This window comes from Mauremys mutica, chromosome 8 (genome assembly GCF_020497125.1).
Source record: "Mauremys mutica isolate MM-2020 ecotype Southern chromosome 8, ASM2049712v1, whole genome shotgun sequence".
NCBI classification, from domain to species: domain Eukaryota; kingdom Metazoa; phylum Chordata; order Testudines; family Geoemydidae; genus Mauremys; species Mauremys mutica.
In genome coordinates, this window is record NC_059079.1 from 43,016,214 (window position 1) to 43,033,657 (window position 17,444).

The 17,444-nt window shown below is 39.2% G+C and overlaps 1 protein-coding gene across 2 annotated transcripts in view; it reads right to left on the reverse strand.

Annotated features, from left to right (window-relative positions):
- Positions 1–17,444, reverse strand: part of CAMSAP2 (calmodulin regulated spectrin associated protein family member 2) — a 176,618-nt gene that overhangs the window by 50,043 nt on the left and 109,131 nt on the right. The window contains exons 5-7 of one of the 2 annotated variants that reach the window (XM_045027112.1): positions 9,746–9,778; positions 5,872–6,013; positions 1,862–2,001 (exon numbers count right to left, since the gene is read on the reverse strand). In XM_045027112.1, coding sequence (XP_044883047.1) covers positions 1,862–2,001; positions 5,872–6,013; positions 9,746–9,778 — 315 coding nt within the window. The remainder of the gene's footprint in view (positions 1–1,861; positions 2,002–5,871; positions 6,014–9,745; positions 9,779–17,444) is intronic. The other variant, XM_045027111.1, reaches the window with a different exon arrangement.

Here is a 17,444-nt window from a genome sequence, read left to right on the forward strand (position 1 = left end):
TCAATTTATCGTGTCTCGTCTGGATGCAATAAATCAATCCGCTAACTGACGCCCGTACTCCACCTCGGCAGGCGGAGTAAGCGCAGTTGACGGGGGCACTGCGGCAGTCAACTCGCCGCCATGAGGACGGCCAGGTAAGTCAAACTAAGATACTTCGACTTCAGCTACGCGAATAGCACAGCTGAAGTTTCGTATCTTAGTTCGAACCTCCCCGCTTAGGCCTTAGAGTGTAGTGGAGACCTGGCCTAAGGCTACTATGTCAGCATAGCTATGCTGGCATAAAACTGTAGAGTAGATGCAGCCTACCTGACAGAAGGTGTTTTTCTGTTGGCGTATGAAGACCATCCTCCTCAGCGAAGTTAGCTATGTCGACAGAAGCACATTTCCATCCACACAACTGGGTACATTGGGGATTAGGTCAGGATAGCTATGTAGGTCAGGGTGTTTTTTTCACATCTCTGACTGACACAGCTATGTCAACCTAACTTTTAAGTGTAGACTAAGTCTTATTTTGATTTAAGAGTAGCTTATTTTGATTTCGCTTAAATCTGTTTTTAATTTTCTTAAACTGAAATAATCTTGGGTTTAAACCAAAATAAGAGTGTCCACACAGCCTTTTGAACTGGCTTAACTGAAAAGGTTTAAAATCACACCGTAAGTTAAACTGGTATAACGCTGCATGTCAACAAGCCCTTAGTGACTATGGCCTGGTCCAGTCACAGATTTTGTGGTAGTATGTCAACTAGGGATGTGGTGTTTTAGCATTACAGTTATGTCAGTATGACCCCTATTGTGAACACAGCTATACTGGTACAAAGGTGCCCTATAGCTGTATAGTTTATTCTCCTTCCCCAATGGAAAAGCTATACCTATTAAAAGCACATTTATGCCAATAACAGTGCATCCACAATCAGGGAAATGGGAAAGGCACTGCCTCATATTAACTACAATGTGTGTGTGTGTGTGCGCAGATGAAGCCTGAAGTACACAGCAACAGCTCAAATCTGGAAGATTCTAAGTGCTCCTGTGAACTGCTAAACACCTTCATCTGGGTGAAGTCAGTGGCAGTTGAAGGTGCTCAGCACTTAGCAGAAATGAGCCCTAAATGCAGTTATTCAGATAACACCACACACATTAATTGCAATTATATGTAGAATTCTGTATACCTGTGAGAAGACTCAAACACTTACTTGAATCTCATACCATACTTTATAATGAACATACATATTGTGAAATTCAGTACAGTTTTTTTCTGTTTTAAGGTAAGGAAATGAAATACACACAACTACAAATTATGTGCATAAGTATTAGATTTTTAAATTAAATTAATTCTGGAAATTCAGAGCAACCATAGCCTATCAAATAAAGATAGCACATACACATGTAAAACACAGAACTTAACACTGTATATATATTTTATATTTCTGTATAGATGGACAAGGGGAGATGAGTTAGTTATTCTAGAAACTATAACTTTAAATTACACTATAGTCTGAAAAACTTAGGAAGTCACAGCCATCATAACTCTCAATTACATTTTAAAGAAATATTGCAGATTGTGTGTTTTTAATTGAGAGAGAACAAAGTTATGACAGTCTGCCCAAAATTAAAGTTTTACCTGTTCTCCTTTTAAAAATATATTTACATTTCAAGGTCAATAATAACCATAAAAATGAGGTGATATGTGCAGCTCAAACATGCATTTTATATGCACATTATAATTTAATCTCCATGTCCCAACAAATGCAGTGTCCTTTTTCACTGAACCACATAGCAATAGACCTAAAAGCAGTTAAAATAGCATTACTAAAGCAGATCAGAAGAAATCACACATTCAAAAAAAAAATTATTATTTTTTTACCTTTACTGAAGCAGCAGCATAGAGCATATCTTCAAGAGTGAAATGGCAACACTGGTTCAAATATTCCTGACAAAATTCTTTTATGAGCTGTAGATTATATAGGCTATCAGCCAATGACATGGTCTCCTTCAAACAAACATCTAAAATGAATGCAGAAACAGAAAAAGTTAAGCATAGCTACAGATCTGAAAATAAAAGCCTTACATGTAATAAGTGCTAAGCATTTTGAAGGTAGATTAAAAAATGAAAAATTTTTATCAAAAGGAATTTTTTAAAAATCAAGTTTTGAATTAGATTTTAATTTCAGAATCTTGAGTTATGTCATCTTACATTTTATTCCATTGCATTTTTATAGGTTTGTTTTTATGCTATCGAAGTAGATTAACATCTTGAATACTTTCTAAAACATGCTATGACTGGGTTTTTTTTGGTAAATGATAATTCTAAATTATGATTTTTAATGACCCTTCCTGAAAATAAGTTATGATCTAACTCTTGACCCATTTATTATTTTGAGACCATCAGAAACACAACTGTATAACTTAAGTATATTGCACTGATTACAGTATCCCTCTTGCAACTAGGTTTTAAATGCTCAGATACTAGTAGTAAGGTAAATGGAATTTTACATCTGTTACTGGAGTTCTCCAAGCATATTTATTTCTTATCACTGAACAGCCACTCTTAAGAGAATGTGCCTCAACATCACAAACTCTGGCTTCACCTATAAAAGCAATATCAGTTTGCGCACCATATACTCTCTTTTTTGGAGCCAACTGTTCAAAATGAGTTTAATACAAGTAATTGCAGGCCCTGATGCCCTCATTTCCTTTTACTATTCAAAATACCATTTATAGTCACAGAAGTGGTAATGGTGAGTAGGTCAGTGTGGTTCTGATGCTGCAATATACTCTACATACCACGTACAGCTGAGTAACTATCCTTTCTACTTCAATAATTGTCTTTTAAGAGATAGACTACAGTAATAACTCCCTAGAGAAGTTCTTAAAGAATGAGGTCCTGAAGGAAATAAAAAGGAAAGAATATAAGCATCAGATTTTATTATTAAATTGAGGGAGTACAGGTAAGTGAAGATGTGAATGAAGTTTCATGTGGCAGTGTGATGGGGTGGATTAGGTCCTGAGGTCCCCTGCTGGAGGCCTTGTGGCCCTGCCACACCCCGTCCCAGAAAAGGGCAGGAGAGGGTACTCCAAGCAGCCAATCAGGGCCCAGCAGGTCAGTATAGGAAGAGCTGCAGGGCCAGAGTGAGTTCAGTTCCTTGCTACAGCTGGAGGAGAGTGGATGGTGCTCCAGGCTGGCTGCTGGAACTCCACAAGGACAAGGCCCTGAGATAAGGGTGAAGAATATGCAGGAGCCATGGGGAAGGGGCCCAGGGAATTATAGCAGCAACACAGTTTATTTAAAGGGACATCGTGGACAGCTGCTATCTATAGGGTCCCTGGACTGGGACCCGGAGTAAAAGGCGGACCCAGCTCTCCTCTACCAGCCACTGGAAAAGTGGCCTGGACTTTGATACACCCCAGAAGGGGAACCAAACTCTTTTAATGGCCCAAATGAAGAGCTGGGGCCAGAAAGGCCCTGAGAGGGCAAAGACACTGCCCCCAGGGAAGGAGCCCTGGGGCACCGCTCTATTCTGGAGCAGGGACAAACTGAGAGAGACATTACAGAGGGCACTAAGAGAGGCCCCTGTTTGACTTGTACCCTGAAAGGGGTTTGTGTTGTTTTTATCTCACAGACAGACTGTATATGACTTGGCTGGAGGGCCGAGTCACCAAAGACCCACCACCAACAGAGAGAGAGAGTTAGGGTGACCAGACAGCAAGTATGAAAAATCGGGACAGAGTGCGGAGGGTAATAGGCACCTATATAAATCCCCAAATATCGTGACTGTCCCTATAAAATCAGGTCATCTGGTCACCCTAGAGTGTAGGCACATGCACTCGGCCAGGGGGTGCTCGCGAGAGGTGAGTGTGACCCCATTACAGGCAGCTTTACAGATTTCAGGGTGGAGACATTTCTCCAGCATTCCATGGAAGCTGTTTTACAACTACTAGGCTGGGCTACCTGGTAGAGGGACTTATGTTGGTCATAGATAGGAGTTAATAATTTAGATAAATCTTTCAACTGAAACTGATACCAACTTGAATATGGCCACAAATGCAAAAAAATCTTGAAACCAACAAAAAAAGTCTTTCTTTATCAGGCAACAAATCAGTGCATTTTTAAACTGAAAATATTCAGGTTTAATTTCTTCTGTTAAATTTGGTTTGGGATAAAGACTACAAGAGACCAACTAACTAAGATGGAATTTAGGATGTGGATGTAGCATCTACTTTACCTTACAGATGAAAGGAGGATCTGGCATAAGCAGCTTCACTCAGCCTGTTTGTTGATCTAATAGCTACTGAGACTGCAGCTTTGAGAGATGGGAGTAAAAGTGGTCTTGTCAGTACTGAGTTCTAATTTCAGGAATGTAAAGCCTCACACTAGAGGATATACAAAAATAATGCCCTATTCATAGTCTGTCAGGGTTGGAAGGGACCTCAGGAGGTCATCAAGACCAATCATCAGACAAATTTTTGCCCCAGATTCCTAAATGGCCCCCTCAAGGATTGAACTTGCAACTCTGGATTTAGCAGGCCAATGCTCAAACCACTGAACTATCCCTCCCCCCTTCATTCAGATGAAGAAAAACTATTGTTCCCTGGACTGGAAGATTATGAAAAATTGCTAAAAACCGCCAGGTACGGTCTTTTTTTCTTTTCTAAAGAAAGCAAGTAGTCCAGAATACAAAGAATGAGAAGACATTAGGTCTATGTTTCTGCTTTCTTCCCTATTTATTAAAGCTTCTCCATTTTACTGCATACCCTTTTGGTAGCTGGTGTCCTTAATTCCAAAATGACCTGGTGCTTCCCATGTGAACATTCAAATCTAATAAGTGTCAAGAATAATACTGTTAGATAGAGTAAGCCTCAATAAAACTTTATATTTGTAATGTTTTCTATGGTTCTCACAGTAGGACCTGATCACCTCTGACTTTATTTTCGAGACAAAAGGGGAGACTTCACATGCATATTTTAAAAGAGTAAATGGGATATTATGGCTAGGAGATCCAAACAATAAAACTGATGATATTAAGCTAGGGATTCGAGGATAACATGAGTCCTGTCTTGCTTCACTGTTATGAAAAATAGAGAGTGGAGGAATCTGTGGGAAGGCATACATGAGATTCCAACTCCAGGCCTAAAAAATGCATCAGTAAGAAATTCTGAATCTCTCTCTGTTCTCAAACAGTAAGTGGACAAGGTGTTAGCACTGGAAGCAAAGATCCAAAGAGTTAGCATCCATGGCAGTCCTGGTTTCAACCCTTCTCTGATCAGACACACTAGACAATAACAGCACGTGCCTGGATTTGACACTTACATAACTTGAAAGCCAACTTTTTCCATCTCATAAGCCCAAGAGCGACTGGAGTTTTTCTGTCTTAAATCTGGAGGCTTCTAGTACTGAAGGCATTCTTTGGAATGGTTTTGCATAGGGATTTCACACTTCAGATCTGAGCAAGCCTGAGATCCATGTGCATGATCCCAACAAGGCTGAAGCTTTCATGGGGAGAACAGAAGGCTAGAGAATGACCAAGGAGGACTGGATGACAAGACACTTTAGGCACCGAAGGATGTGCTCTCAAGAGTGAGGAATCTGCCAAAACAGTTCCTTATGGAATTATCTTTACAAACTTATATTTGCTTGGTGATTTATAGATAGTAATGGTAAACATAATATTGGGAGATACCCTGGTAAGTAGTGCTCTCGCTTTAAAAACTGAAATTTTATGCATGAGTCAGAGCTTTTAAGAAACTCTCACATTTTACCTCTTCTGTATCTATGCTATTCAATGCCACCATTCTAATGTATACTGAAGAAAAAGCCATTTTAACTTGCATCACCATCTTTTTAATGGCAGAGAGTCATCTAACATACACACTCACCCTCCAGTTTGACAATATCAGGACAGTAGAAGTGGATCAGAGCAGCTAAAGCACAACCATCTGTACCATCCTTCAGCAGATTTTCTACCAATGGAATGCAAGGCAGCTGCTTAAGCAGTGTTTGCTCCTTCCTGTAACGAGCCTACCATGTAGAAAGAGGAGATTAAAATAGACATATGCTCAGAGACATATGTGAAAACAGATTTGTACTGTAGATTCTGTGTTCCATTAGTGAAAAGGCATTAAGTAATATCAAGTCAGTCACCATTTTGTCAGTGGTTACTTTCTGTAGATTAATATTTATGCTAAACAAATAGGCAAAATGTAGATAGATTTAAAAGGAAATAAGCCCATATGATAATATTGCAACTTTCATTCAAAATTACTGTGCTACCAAAGTTTGATCAAATACATACAATATTTGAATTCACTCTGAAATCAGATAATTCATTTATCACTATTAGGAGAATAACCTACAAATAGTGGGATTCAATTTCATAAGCATTCAAAAATTATTTATTTGTCTAACATAATGGGTCAAATCCTCAGCTGGTGTAACTCTGCATTGCTCCTTGAAAGTGAACTGAGCTATGCCAGTATGCACCACATGAGGATCTGGGCCAATACGTGCTTCAGTTATAACAGACCTGTTGCCAAGTTCAAAAGTAGAGAAATCTGGATTTGATCAGCTCCATTTTAATTTTAGTCTGTGTCATACAGACAACAGTGCATTATGGTCAAGATTACTAGGGTAAAAGAACATTACAAAAAGAAAACATTTAGAAAAACTTTTTTTTTGCTCTAATTTCATATTGGTCATTCTTAATGTGTCTTCTCACATCCTCTGGAGTGGCAGATTAAAAAAAAAGGGACATATAAAATGATGTATTTACTAACTTGTTGATATGACCTTTTAATTTTCAAATATTACAGAAAGTTTACAATCTGTCTTCATACCTAAGTGCTAATTATGATGTCAAGAATATCCCTGAGCTAACTAATTTTATGTTTAAGTTATGTATATATTTAGATGGAATCTGAGGGATCTCTTTTGAGGTTCTGAGAATTCACTCACTCTAACCCTGAAAATTATACTTTTGGTGAGAACCGGATGGGATTCCATTCGGTGCAGTTCCATGTCTCTCTTAAATTGGCCAAAATGGTGGATTATTGAGAGATGTAGAACTCCCAAACTGTATTACCTTGTGGAGAGATACCAGTACTGTGAACTGAAGACAAGTCTTTATTATAGCACACCAGAATGGCCCAGATAACTTTTAACCAGTTATATTTTCATATTTAAAGAATAAGATTTAAAGCTTTACTTCAAGCTTGAAATGTGGTGACTCTATTGTATGAAGTATGTTGTATGAAGATACAAATGGCAAAAGACAGTTTCCCCTTGCTATGGCAGACATCTGAAAATGCTAAACAAAATGTGTTTATCTTTCATGTATTATTAATATTTGATTTGCATATGTTAGTAACACTTTAAATTACCTATATTTAAGCAAGACATTTTTCTTCCTGTCAGAGCTTTTTCCTCCCCCTCTAACTTGCAATTCTTTACTCATGACAATCTAATCTATTGTCATGGAAATCACTATAATGTCACAAATATAGAATTATGGTTTTCCTCCATGGAAATGGTTTAGAAATGAAGTGTGAGGAGAAATGTTTTACTTAGATTTGATTTTATTATTAGATAACAATAGCAAAGAAGATGCAGTAACAAATAATATACAGACTGGCTCAAAAATCATAATTAAAAATTTCTCCCAATAATTTAATGTATTGTTTTAAAAACAAAGTCTCTCAATTTTGTTTAAAGAACATTTTAAAGTTGTTTTAAATATAGAGTACAATGGCTGGCTTAGCAGCATATCATGATATGCCACCACACAATGACTTTCTGAGAGAAAGCTTCCTGTCACTTAAATGATGATTCAGGTTGCCTTAGGAACATAGTTTCCAAGAGTAGTCTGTAGACAATGTCAAACCTTTAAGGTAGACCTGGAAGAAGATGGTCGTTTGAGAGAGTAGAAATACCCAACTTTAGGAAAAATAAGTTAAAATATAGTCAAATCTACTAGGTTGCTCAAGGTATTTTTGTATCATGTTTTAATAGGAATTTATTCAGCATTTGATAAAGAAGGCAACAGATGTTATGCTACTTCAACTTACTGTGTAGCCACCAATGACTGTTTTTTACTTTTAATTTGGAAGAAAATCTCTTGTAATCATTTAGAAAGTGTGATGATAAACATGGTCATAACAAAATATAACACCTCAACATGCTAGTCCCATATTTATCAAAAGATTGTACAGCACTGCTTTTAATAACTGCACAGCAAATACATATGATGTTTCTAATATACTGCTGGGGAACTATGGGTAAACTAATACCGTATGCAAAAACAGCAATAACAAAAGGTTTATTCTGAAACAGCTCTTCACTAGCATTCTGTTTTAATGCAAATACTCTGTGTCAGATTTTGATGTGAGATGTAGTTTATTTTCGTAGGTCTGTAATGAGCATACACAGCCCACTTGTGGCTTTACTCCTCTATGTTAGTTATGATGTTGTCCTTTCATTCCTGAAATAAGAACATTTAAATGGTATTACATAGTCTCTTTAAATATACGTAGATATCAATGCAGAGCGGAAAAAAAGACATTTAAATGGTATTACAGAACTGAATAGTCTCTTTAAATATACGTAGATATCAATGCAGAGCGGAAAAAAAGACAAAACTGCAGAGGAATTACTTTTATACTACAGACTCTTATGAATTTGTGTTCAATCAGCTAGAAATAGAACAGCTGTAATCACTATTACAAACTGTTTTTTAATGCTGTTCTTTAGGCAATAGCAAAACTTTATTTACAGTAAGCAGTTCCTAGGTGCATTTTTCTCTCTTTGCAATATATAAACCATCTCTTATTAGTTAAAACAAAACTATCTGAGGGCCTGCCCAAGTGCTACATGTGTGATTTGATTGAAAGATCAAAAGTACATTTTTGGACAACAGAACAAAATGCAATACAGCATTTACTTGAACATCTACAGACTAAGTAAATCTCAAAGCAGGTCCATACCCATAGTATGGATTTATTGATGACAGAGAAAAGAGCATATTATCTTTATTGTTGAAGTGTAGCAAGGGGATACGTTAATTAAACTGCACACAATTTTAGTGCAAATTACAATATGATAAAGGAAAATGATCACCCCCAGAAGAGAGAGTATCAAGGAAATAAATTTAGTTTGTTATTAATGAAGCACAGACTTACATTATTATGCTTTTATAATTTTAACAATAGGGGGATAACCAATGTTTTGCTCCACTAAATACTCATCACTAATTGAAAAGACAGAAACTAGGATAAATGGTGTGTGTGATGCACACTTTTAATAAGTGTCTAAAAACTTCAAATGCCACAAAGGTTGGCTTCTGTGGATCAACGTTCTTAATAAAGTACACAAGCAGCTCTGATTCACTCTGAATAGGAGTTTACATATGAACCAAGCAAAGAACCTTACTAGAGAGAGTACAGAGAGGGTATTTTATATTCTGAGATGAGGTAAGAGAAGGCAACACACTGCACTATAAAAAGTAAAATATCATAACCACTACAGATGCACATCAACTGTTCTTAAAGCAACTTTTGATCCAATATCATACCTTAAATTTTAATTTTCCCCAGATTACCTTGAAAGACTGGATTCTAAACTATGTGAACCCTACGGACAGCAATCTACTATACTATAATTTGAGATAAATGAAATGAATGAGTACACCAGTATGACATGGACAAACCCATTCTCATTTTAAGCTATTAGATCAAAGGTGAAGCAGTCAGGCAAACTTACAGGAACCAGTTTCCAAAACCATTTGGTAGGAGACTTCAGAGGAAGCAGTAGAAAAAAGAAAAAACAAAAAGCAAAAGGAAATTTTTTATCAGATTTTATACTTTATCCTTACATAGCAATTTTGCTATAAACGCTCAGTTTTGTACAATGGTGTATTATAATTTCATAATAAATGCTATTGGCACTGTAACCTTCATACATGATAAAATGAAATTCTTTAATAGTAAAACTAATTATGGAAATGATAGTTTTCAGTCTCTGTTGATCAACAGAGTAATTTTCCCACACTAAAAAGACACAGATTTTTAAATTACTATTATTTTATTTGATGTCCTCACACATCTAATTGCACCCGGGATATGCAATCAATTTTACCAAATGAGGAATTCATCTGAGACTATGATCAAAATGAAATGACTCAGAACATAGAATATGCAAGCAAGCAAAAAAGTCACACAATGTATAGTAACAGGTCTAAACATGTTTGTACAGCAACATTACAAATTCCAGTGAGGTTTTTAACACTTAATTCCAATGTCAACCAGTAACGTTTCATACAAGTTTAAAAATATTTTGTAAATATAGTCCTATGACAATCTTCAGAAAAATGAGGGGTGCGGGCAATCATGTATTTGCAATTACAAGTCACATTAGCATCAGCTACATGATGGGCAATGACCTGAATGTATAACCTAGTTTTCATGTGCGTAGTTTTCTTTCAGCTACTTCTAGGGAAGGGGGCGGGGGGGGGATCAGAATGGGTGGATTTAATCATCAAATAGTCTATTAAATATATAGACTAGATTTGCAAAGAATCAAAGTAAATTCACTCTAAATACTTAATCCCAACAAACCCATTGAAAAAAAAACCAATGGACATTATTTCATTAATTTCAAAGGGTTTTAGATTAGTCCCTAATTGTGCTTATAGGTTTCAGAAAAATATTTATTACAAAAAAACAGTTACTGTACTGTAACTGTTGATTTTTTGAGATGTGGGTGCAGATGTGTATTCCATTCAGGTGTGCGAGCACCCAGTGCATCAACACTGGAAACCTTTCCTAGCAGTACCAGTAGGGATGATGCTCATGCCCTCTGGCCCTGAACCCCTTCCCTGGCTATTTAATGGAACTGCCACTCCAACCCCTCTCAGTTCCTTTGCTCCAAATGTCAAGACAAAACACTCTGATGCAGAGGGGATGGAGGTTGGGTTGTAGAATACATGTCTCCACCCACATCTAGAAGAACAACAGTTACAGTACAAGTAACCATTTTTCCTTTGAGTGGTTGTAGATGTGTATTCCATTCAGTTGACTCACAAGCCGTACTTTAAGGTGGTGGGACATGGAGTCTACTTCAACAACTGCAGAACTGCCTTTCCAAAGTTTGCATCTGACCTAGATGCAGTGCTAACCGCATAGTGCTTGATAAAAGTATATACAGAAGACTGGGTGGCAGCCTTGCCAATGTCCAATATCAAAATAGCACTTAGGAATGCTATCGTTGTTGGTTGAGCCCTCATCAAATAAGTCCATAATCTCTGAGGAAGCATGGTCTGAGGAACAGCTACTTTATATACTATTGTAATGCAGGAAGTTATTCACCTGGAAATCTGCCTAGAGTCAGCCTGACCCTTCCTTTGATCTGCATAGGAGACAAAAAATGAAGTGATGAATGAAAAAGTGTAGTCCTCTCTAGGTAAAACACCAAGCATCATCTCATATCCAATGAATGAAGTTGCTGTTCATATGTATTTGATTGTTGTTTGGGAAAGAATAGCAAAAATATTACTTGGTTGAGGTGAAATTGGGAAACCACTTCAAACAAAAATCTTGGATGTGACCATAGGGCCACTTTGTCTTTGAAAAACTGTGTAAACTGCATATACCATTATGGCCTGCAGTTCACATACTCTCCTTGCAGATGTTATAGCAAGAAGAAAGGCTGTCTTCTGGCACAGGAGGGACAGAGAACAGGTTGCCAGGGGCTCAAGTGAAGGCCCAATAAGAGCAGTTAACACAGTATTAAGGTCTCACAAGGGAACTGGCTCTTTCACTGCTGGGTGGAGACTAATGACTCCTCCTAGAAATCTTGCTACCATGGTATTCGAGAAAATTGACTTCATTTGGGTCAGAGGATGAAACGCCAAGATCACCTGTTACTGGATCTTCAAGGAGCTGAGAGACAGATCAGAGGACTGAAGGTGTAGCAGATACTTCAAAATGTCCCAAATGCAGGCTAGCCTTTGTCGAATCCCCAGGCTAGCGATCACATCAAAAGCCACTTCCACTTGGTCAAATAGGTAGCTCTTGTGGACGGTTTTCTATTACTGAATAGCGCTTGCTAAAAAGCTTCCAAACAGCATTCCTCTGCCTCCTCATCTAACCATGCAGCATCCATGCCATGAGGTGTAGACTTCTGAACACTGGATGCAAAACTCAACTGTGGTGCTAAGTCAGCAGATTATGATAAAGAGGAAGAGTGGTGGGAGGTCGAACTGACAGACTTAGTAGGTCAGAGAATCAACATTGCCTTGGCCAAACTGATGCAGTAAGAATTAGTTTGGCATGATCCAATTTCAGTTTAAGAATAATGAGGAATGAGTGGTACCAGGGGAAAGGCATACGTCAGTGCCTATCCCCAATTCAGATGGAAGGCATCTGTTAAGGAGCCTGGACTGAGACCTACTTGAGAGCAAAAAACTGATGTCTCTTGTCTCAAACTGGTCTATAATCAGGATGTCTCTTGTAAGAAGATGGAACTCAGCACCCCACTTGTGATTCTGGGAGAAATTCCTGCTGAGATGATTGGACTAGTGATTCTGGACCCCAGGTAAATGAGCAGCTGCGGAAATTATACTTTCCTTGATGTAGAACTGACAAAATTTTATTGCATCCTAGGATCATAATACATTGTGGTGCTGTTGGTGGTGCGAATATGAACTACTGCACCCCAATGTGATTCTGAAAGGCTGGGCAGGCATTGTAAATGGCTTGAAGCTCCAGGATGTTGATATGAAAGGAAGCCTCCTTTTCGACCATAAGCCCTGAATTTTCAGTGTTTCTAGATGAACTCCCCAACCTATTGAGGAAGCATTGGTGACTATAATCCTGGTTGTTGGAAAACAACCTAAGGGAATACCCTGGCATATATTGCTCAGAACTGTCCACCACTGTAAGAAGTCCAGGATCACTGGAGGCATTTGGACAAGCTTGTCCAACAACTGACAACTCGGGCAATAAACCAACTTCAACCACATTTGAAGAGGACGAAGGCACAATCTCACAGGCTGGACTACGTAAGTGCATGAAGCCATATGGTATAGAACTTCAGGCACACATGGACTGTAGTTGAAGGTTAGGATTCAAGTGCCAGACACAGGTGACAAATTGCTTGAAACTGTTTGTTTGGCAGAATCACTCTCAAATTTATTAGTCTAGTAGGGACCTAATTCATCAGTTTGTTCAGTTAGCATTAATGTCAACGTTCCTTTGTTCAAAATCAGACCCAGATGATCAAAGAGACATAGTGTGAATTGGTATTACAGAGGACTTGTTTTTTGGACTTGCCTCTGACTAACCAATTGTCCAGGTTTGGGCAGACAAGAATTCCTCTTCTTCTGAGATATGCTGCTACTAGAGTGAAGCATTTGGTAGAAACCCATGGAATGGAGGAAAAGCCAAAGGGAAGCACAGTGTACTGATAAGGCTGACCTCCACTACAAATCTCATAAACCTCCTGTGACTTGGGAAGATTAACATATGGAAGTAAGCATCCTGAAGATTGAGGGCTGCAAACCGGCTGTTGTGATTCAGAGTGGGAGAATAGTCCCTAAGGTACCCATGCACAGTCTCATGTATTTGATGTACTTGTTGAAACCACAGAGACTGAGGCTAGGTCTCATCCCTCCCTTGGACTTGGGGATCAGGAAGTACTATGAGTAGAAACCCTTTCCCTGATTTTGAAGTGGAAACTCCTCTATGGCCCCCAAAGCCTGGAGAGTCTGCACATATTGAAGGAGCAGAAACTAGTGAGAGGGGTCCCTGAAAAGGGAAAGAGTAGTTGAGTGGGAAGGGTGAACAGACTGGAACTGAACGACATACCCCAGTCCCACAATGCTTAGTGCCCACTTGTCCATAGTTATTGACTCCCAAACCCTGTAGAAAAGGGATAGCCTGTTCCCAAACAAAAGGGAAATGGCATGAAGCTTGAGAACTGGAATGCCAACCTCAGGGAGAGTGTTGAGTAGGCTGCTTTCCCAAAACAGATAAAGGACAGGCTGATGGGTTAAAATTGGGACCAGAAGACCTATTTCTATGAGACTTGTGCCCCTTTCTGGAGAATTATCCTGCAGGATAATTTGAACTAAAGAACTGCTGAAGGTGATATTGCTGCTATTGTTGTTGTTCCGGGAAGTGATGGATCTTTACCACTGAGGTAAACCCCCCCCAACAAACACAACATAGCTTGAGTCTTCAAGGGAATGTAATGTTTCATCAGTTTTCTCTGAAAGTAAAAATTGACTGTCAAAGGGTAGGTCCTCAATTGTCTGTTGGACCTCTGGAGTTATACCAGAGTTCTGCAACCATGAAGTCCTTCTCATTGTTACAGCAGAGGCCATAACTCTAGAAGAAGCATCAGACATGTCTCAAACTAACTGTAGTGATGTTTTTGCCACTCAACGGCCTTCTTCAGTGAAAGCCTTAAACTCTTCGCTACAGGATTCTGGGCAACTTATCTGTTAATTTTGCCATTGCTTCCCAATTTACAAAAGTCGTACTTTGATAAAAGTGCCTGCTGATTGGCAACATGCATTTGTAAGGAAGAGGTAGAATACATTTTCCTCCCAAACACATCAAATAGTGGGGAGGGATAGCTCAGTGGTTTGAGCATTGGCCTGCTAAACCCAGGGTTGTGAGTTCAATCCTTGAGGGGGCCACTTAGGGATCTGGAGCAAAAATTGGTCCTGCTAGTGAAGGCAGGGGGCTGGATTCAATGACCTTTCAAGGTCCCTTCCAGTTCTAGGAGATTGGTATATCTCCAATTATTACCTTTTTTTTTGAGGGGGCAATTTGGGGATTGGTCCTGCTTTGAGCAGGGGGTTGGACTAGATGACCTCCTAAGGTCCTTTTCAACCCTAATATTCTATGAAAAGTTCTATGAAAGTTCTATGAATCTTTTAAAATCTTTGTTCTTTGGTGTCAATTTATATCTCCCTGTCTTAATCTCTCATTAGCTGCCATTACAACAAGAAATTTAAGTACTGCAAATAGGTGCACTCAAAACCATGCAGAGGCACATTACATCTTTTATCTGTACACTTCGTTGTGGGTGGTAGGGAAGCTGGAGTGTTCCACAGAGTCCTTGCTGGCTCCAAGATCACTTCATTTATGGGGAGAGCCACTTTCCCTGGAGCTGAGGATAGGAGAATATACAGTAACTTATGGATGTTCTCCTGAATACTGAAGGCTGAAACCATGAGCCTCAGGAGGTCCTGACATTATTTAAAATCCTCAGATACAGGGGAGGAATATTCTGGCATTACAGAGTCGTCTAGCATTGAAGAAGAGGAAGGAAGCAAAGCCAGCGGAATCTCCTGTGATGCCCGTAACAACAATTCAGACTGAACCAGTTCCACTGGAGCAACTGCCATTTGTGGCTGCAGTGATAGAGGCTCAATAGGAGAGGCTCCCAGCAGAATAGGACTGCGCCATTGATCAGAACCTCACTGACTGTGGAACATCCCAGGGATCCCAACAAGGCCATAGTGGGTAGGGATACGGCATAGATGACCAGTAGGAACTGGGCCAAGAAGTCCTCTCTCAACTATGAAAGCATTCACAGTATTAGTACCAATGGTAATCCCCAGGAAGTCTCGGTGTTTTTCAAAAGCAATACTTAGAAGGTAACAGAGAGGAGGAAGATGTCTCCAACCCTGAGGAATCTTCCAAGTTGTCAACAGAGGCAACAGAATAGCCATCCCCGATGGGGCCAGCAAACATCCCGCCTCATTTGAAGTTTAGCTCATCAGTACCGAGAAAGATAAAGCACTCAGTAATTTAAGCACTGTTATGGACCTTACACTCAGTACCAGAGCAAACGTCTGCACTGAAATTGAAGCCGTACCCATTCCTACAGAAGCAGTGTGCTCTGCAGTTGTCATTGGTACAGAAGGTAGTACCTGTGCTGACACGCTTCTCAGTACCAAAACGGTGGGTGACCTCAGCCCTGCACCCTGAACTGGAAAAGGCACAGAAGACAGTGCCAACAATGATGAGGGGTCTAAAACTAGTCCAGATGGTGCCAAGGACACTGACAAAGAAAGCACTACAGCTAAGCATTCTTGAATCAAAGGAGAGTCAGGAACAGACAGGCAAAGCAAGGCCAATCTTCCCTGATATGACACCCATGTGGACACAGCTTGTGCTGACATAGATGTTGTCGGTGATGGACTCAATGGATGTCCCACAAGTGGTGCTAGAGTCAACAGTATGGAGTCTACTTGCTCTCACCTCGGTACCAAAGAGCAGGTAGATGGACACGCTCTATCTCGCATACTGGATGAATGATGATGCTACTCTACGCTCCTTTTAGAAGGGGAGAAGGAATCTTTCCTAGGTTTGGAACAGCTCTCATCTGTTTTATGAGATCTTTTTCTAAGAGAACCAAAGGAAGGAGAATAAGCTCACCTCCTCCTAGGAAAAGAATCTGAATCTTGCTGAACCTTTCTTTAATGTGCCCTTCTTCCAGACACAACAAACACCGTGTGCTGGGGTCACTAGTGGGGATAGCCACCCGCCACCACAGATCATGTTTAAATCCTAGTGAGGGCATCACCCAGGATAACTGTCTATCCTAACTATTACAAACTAAACCTATGGGTACTACTTAACTATACTAACTAGTCAGTAACTAGAGACGATAAAATCCCAGAAAGACAGAGAGAGAAGTATGAGGTAAAATAAAACCCAGAATACTCTGACTCCAGCCATGGGGTGGTAAGAAGGAACTAGGGTTTGGGAAGGGGGTCAGGGCAGTGCTACCCTTAAAATAACTAGAGGAGGAGCTAAGGGCCAGAGGGCTCCAGCTCTGTGCCTTTGGGAACTGCAAGGGAAAGTTCTCCAGCTTTGGTGCGCTGGGCACACATGCACCTGAGTGGAATACATGTCTGCAAACACTTGAAGAACCACCATTGTTATTGTAGTATAGCAAATACACAGAGCAAGTTCTACCAAAGGGTAAATTAACTTGATTGTACAAATGAAAAATTTTAAGGAATGGTTATAAGTGCAGATGAAGCTAATTTTCATATGTTTTATACTGAAGCAGAAAATATATTGCAAAGGAAGTATATATTTTGTATGTTTATGTAGTTTTTAAAAAGATCTAGACATGCTGCATTATTATAAAAGGTTTACTCACTGAAAGATTGTAAAAAAGTCAAAGTATGTGAAAGCTCATTGTTATTTTACATAGTTGTTTGCTGTATGGAATATTGTCTTTACTACTTACTTTTTAAACTATGGAAAGTAACTGTAGCAAGGAAACAGATTTCATTTAGTCTGAATATGAAATAATTTTTTACATGCAAAAGGTTGTGTACGAGGAGTGGTTGAACTCAATGTATTTCCTCTGCAAAGCCACTGTGTTAGACTGGGCTTCTGTATTTGGAGAATCCCATAACCATTTAGAAGTGGTT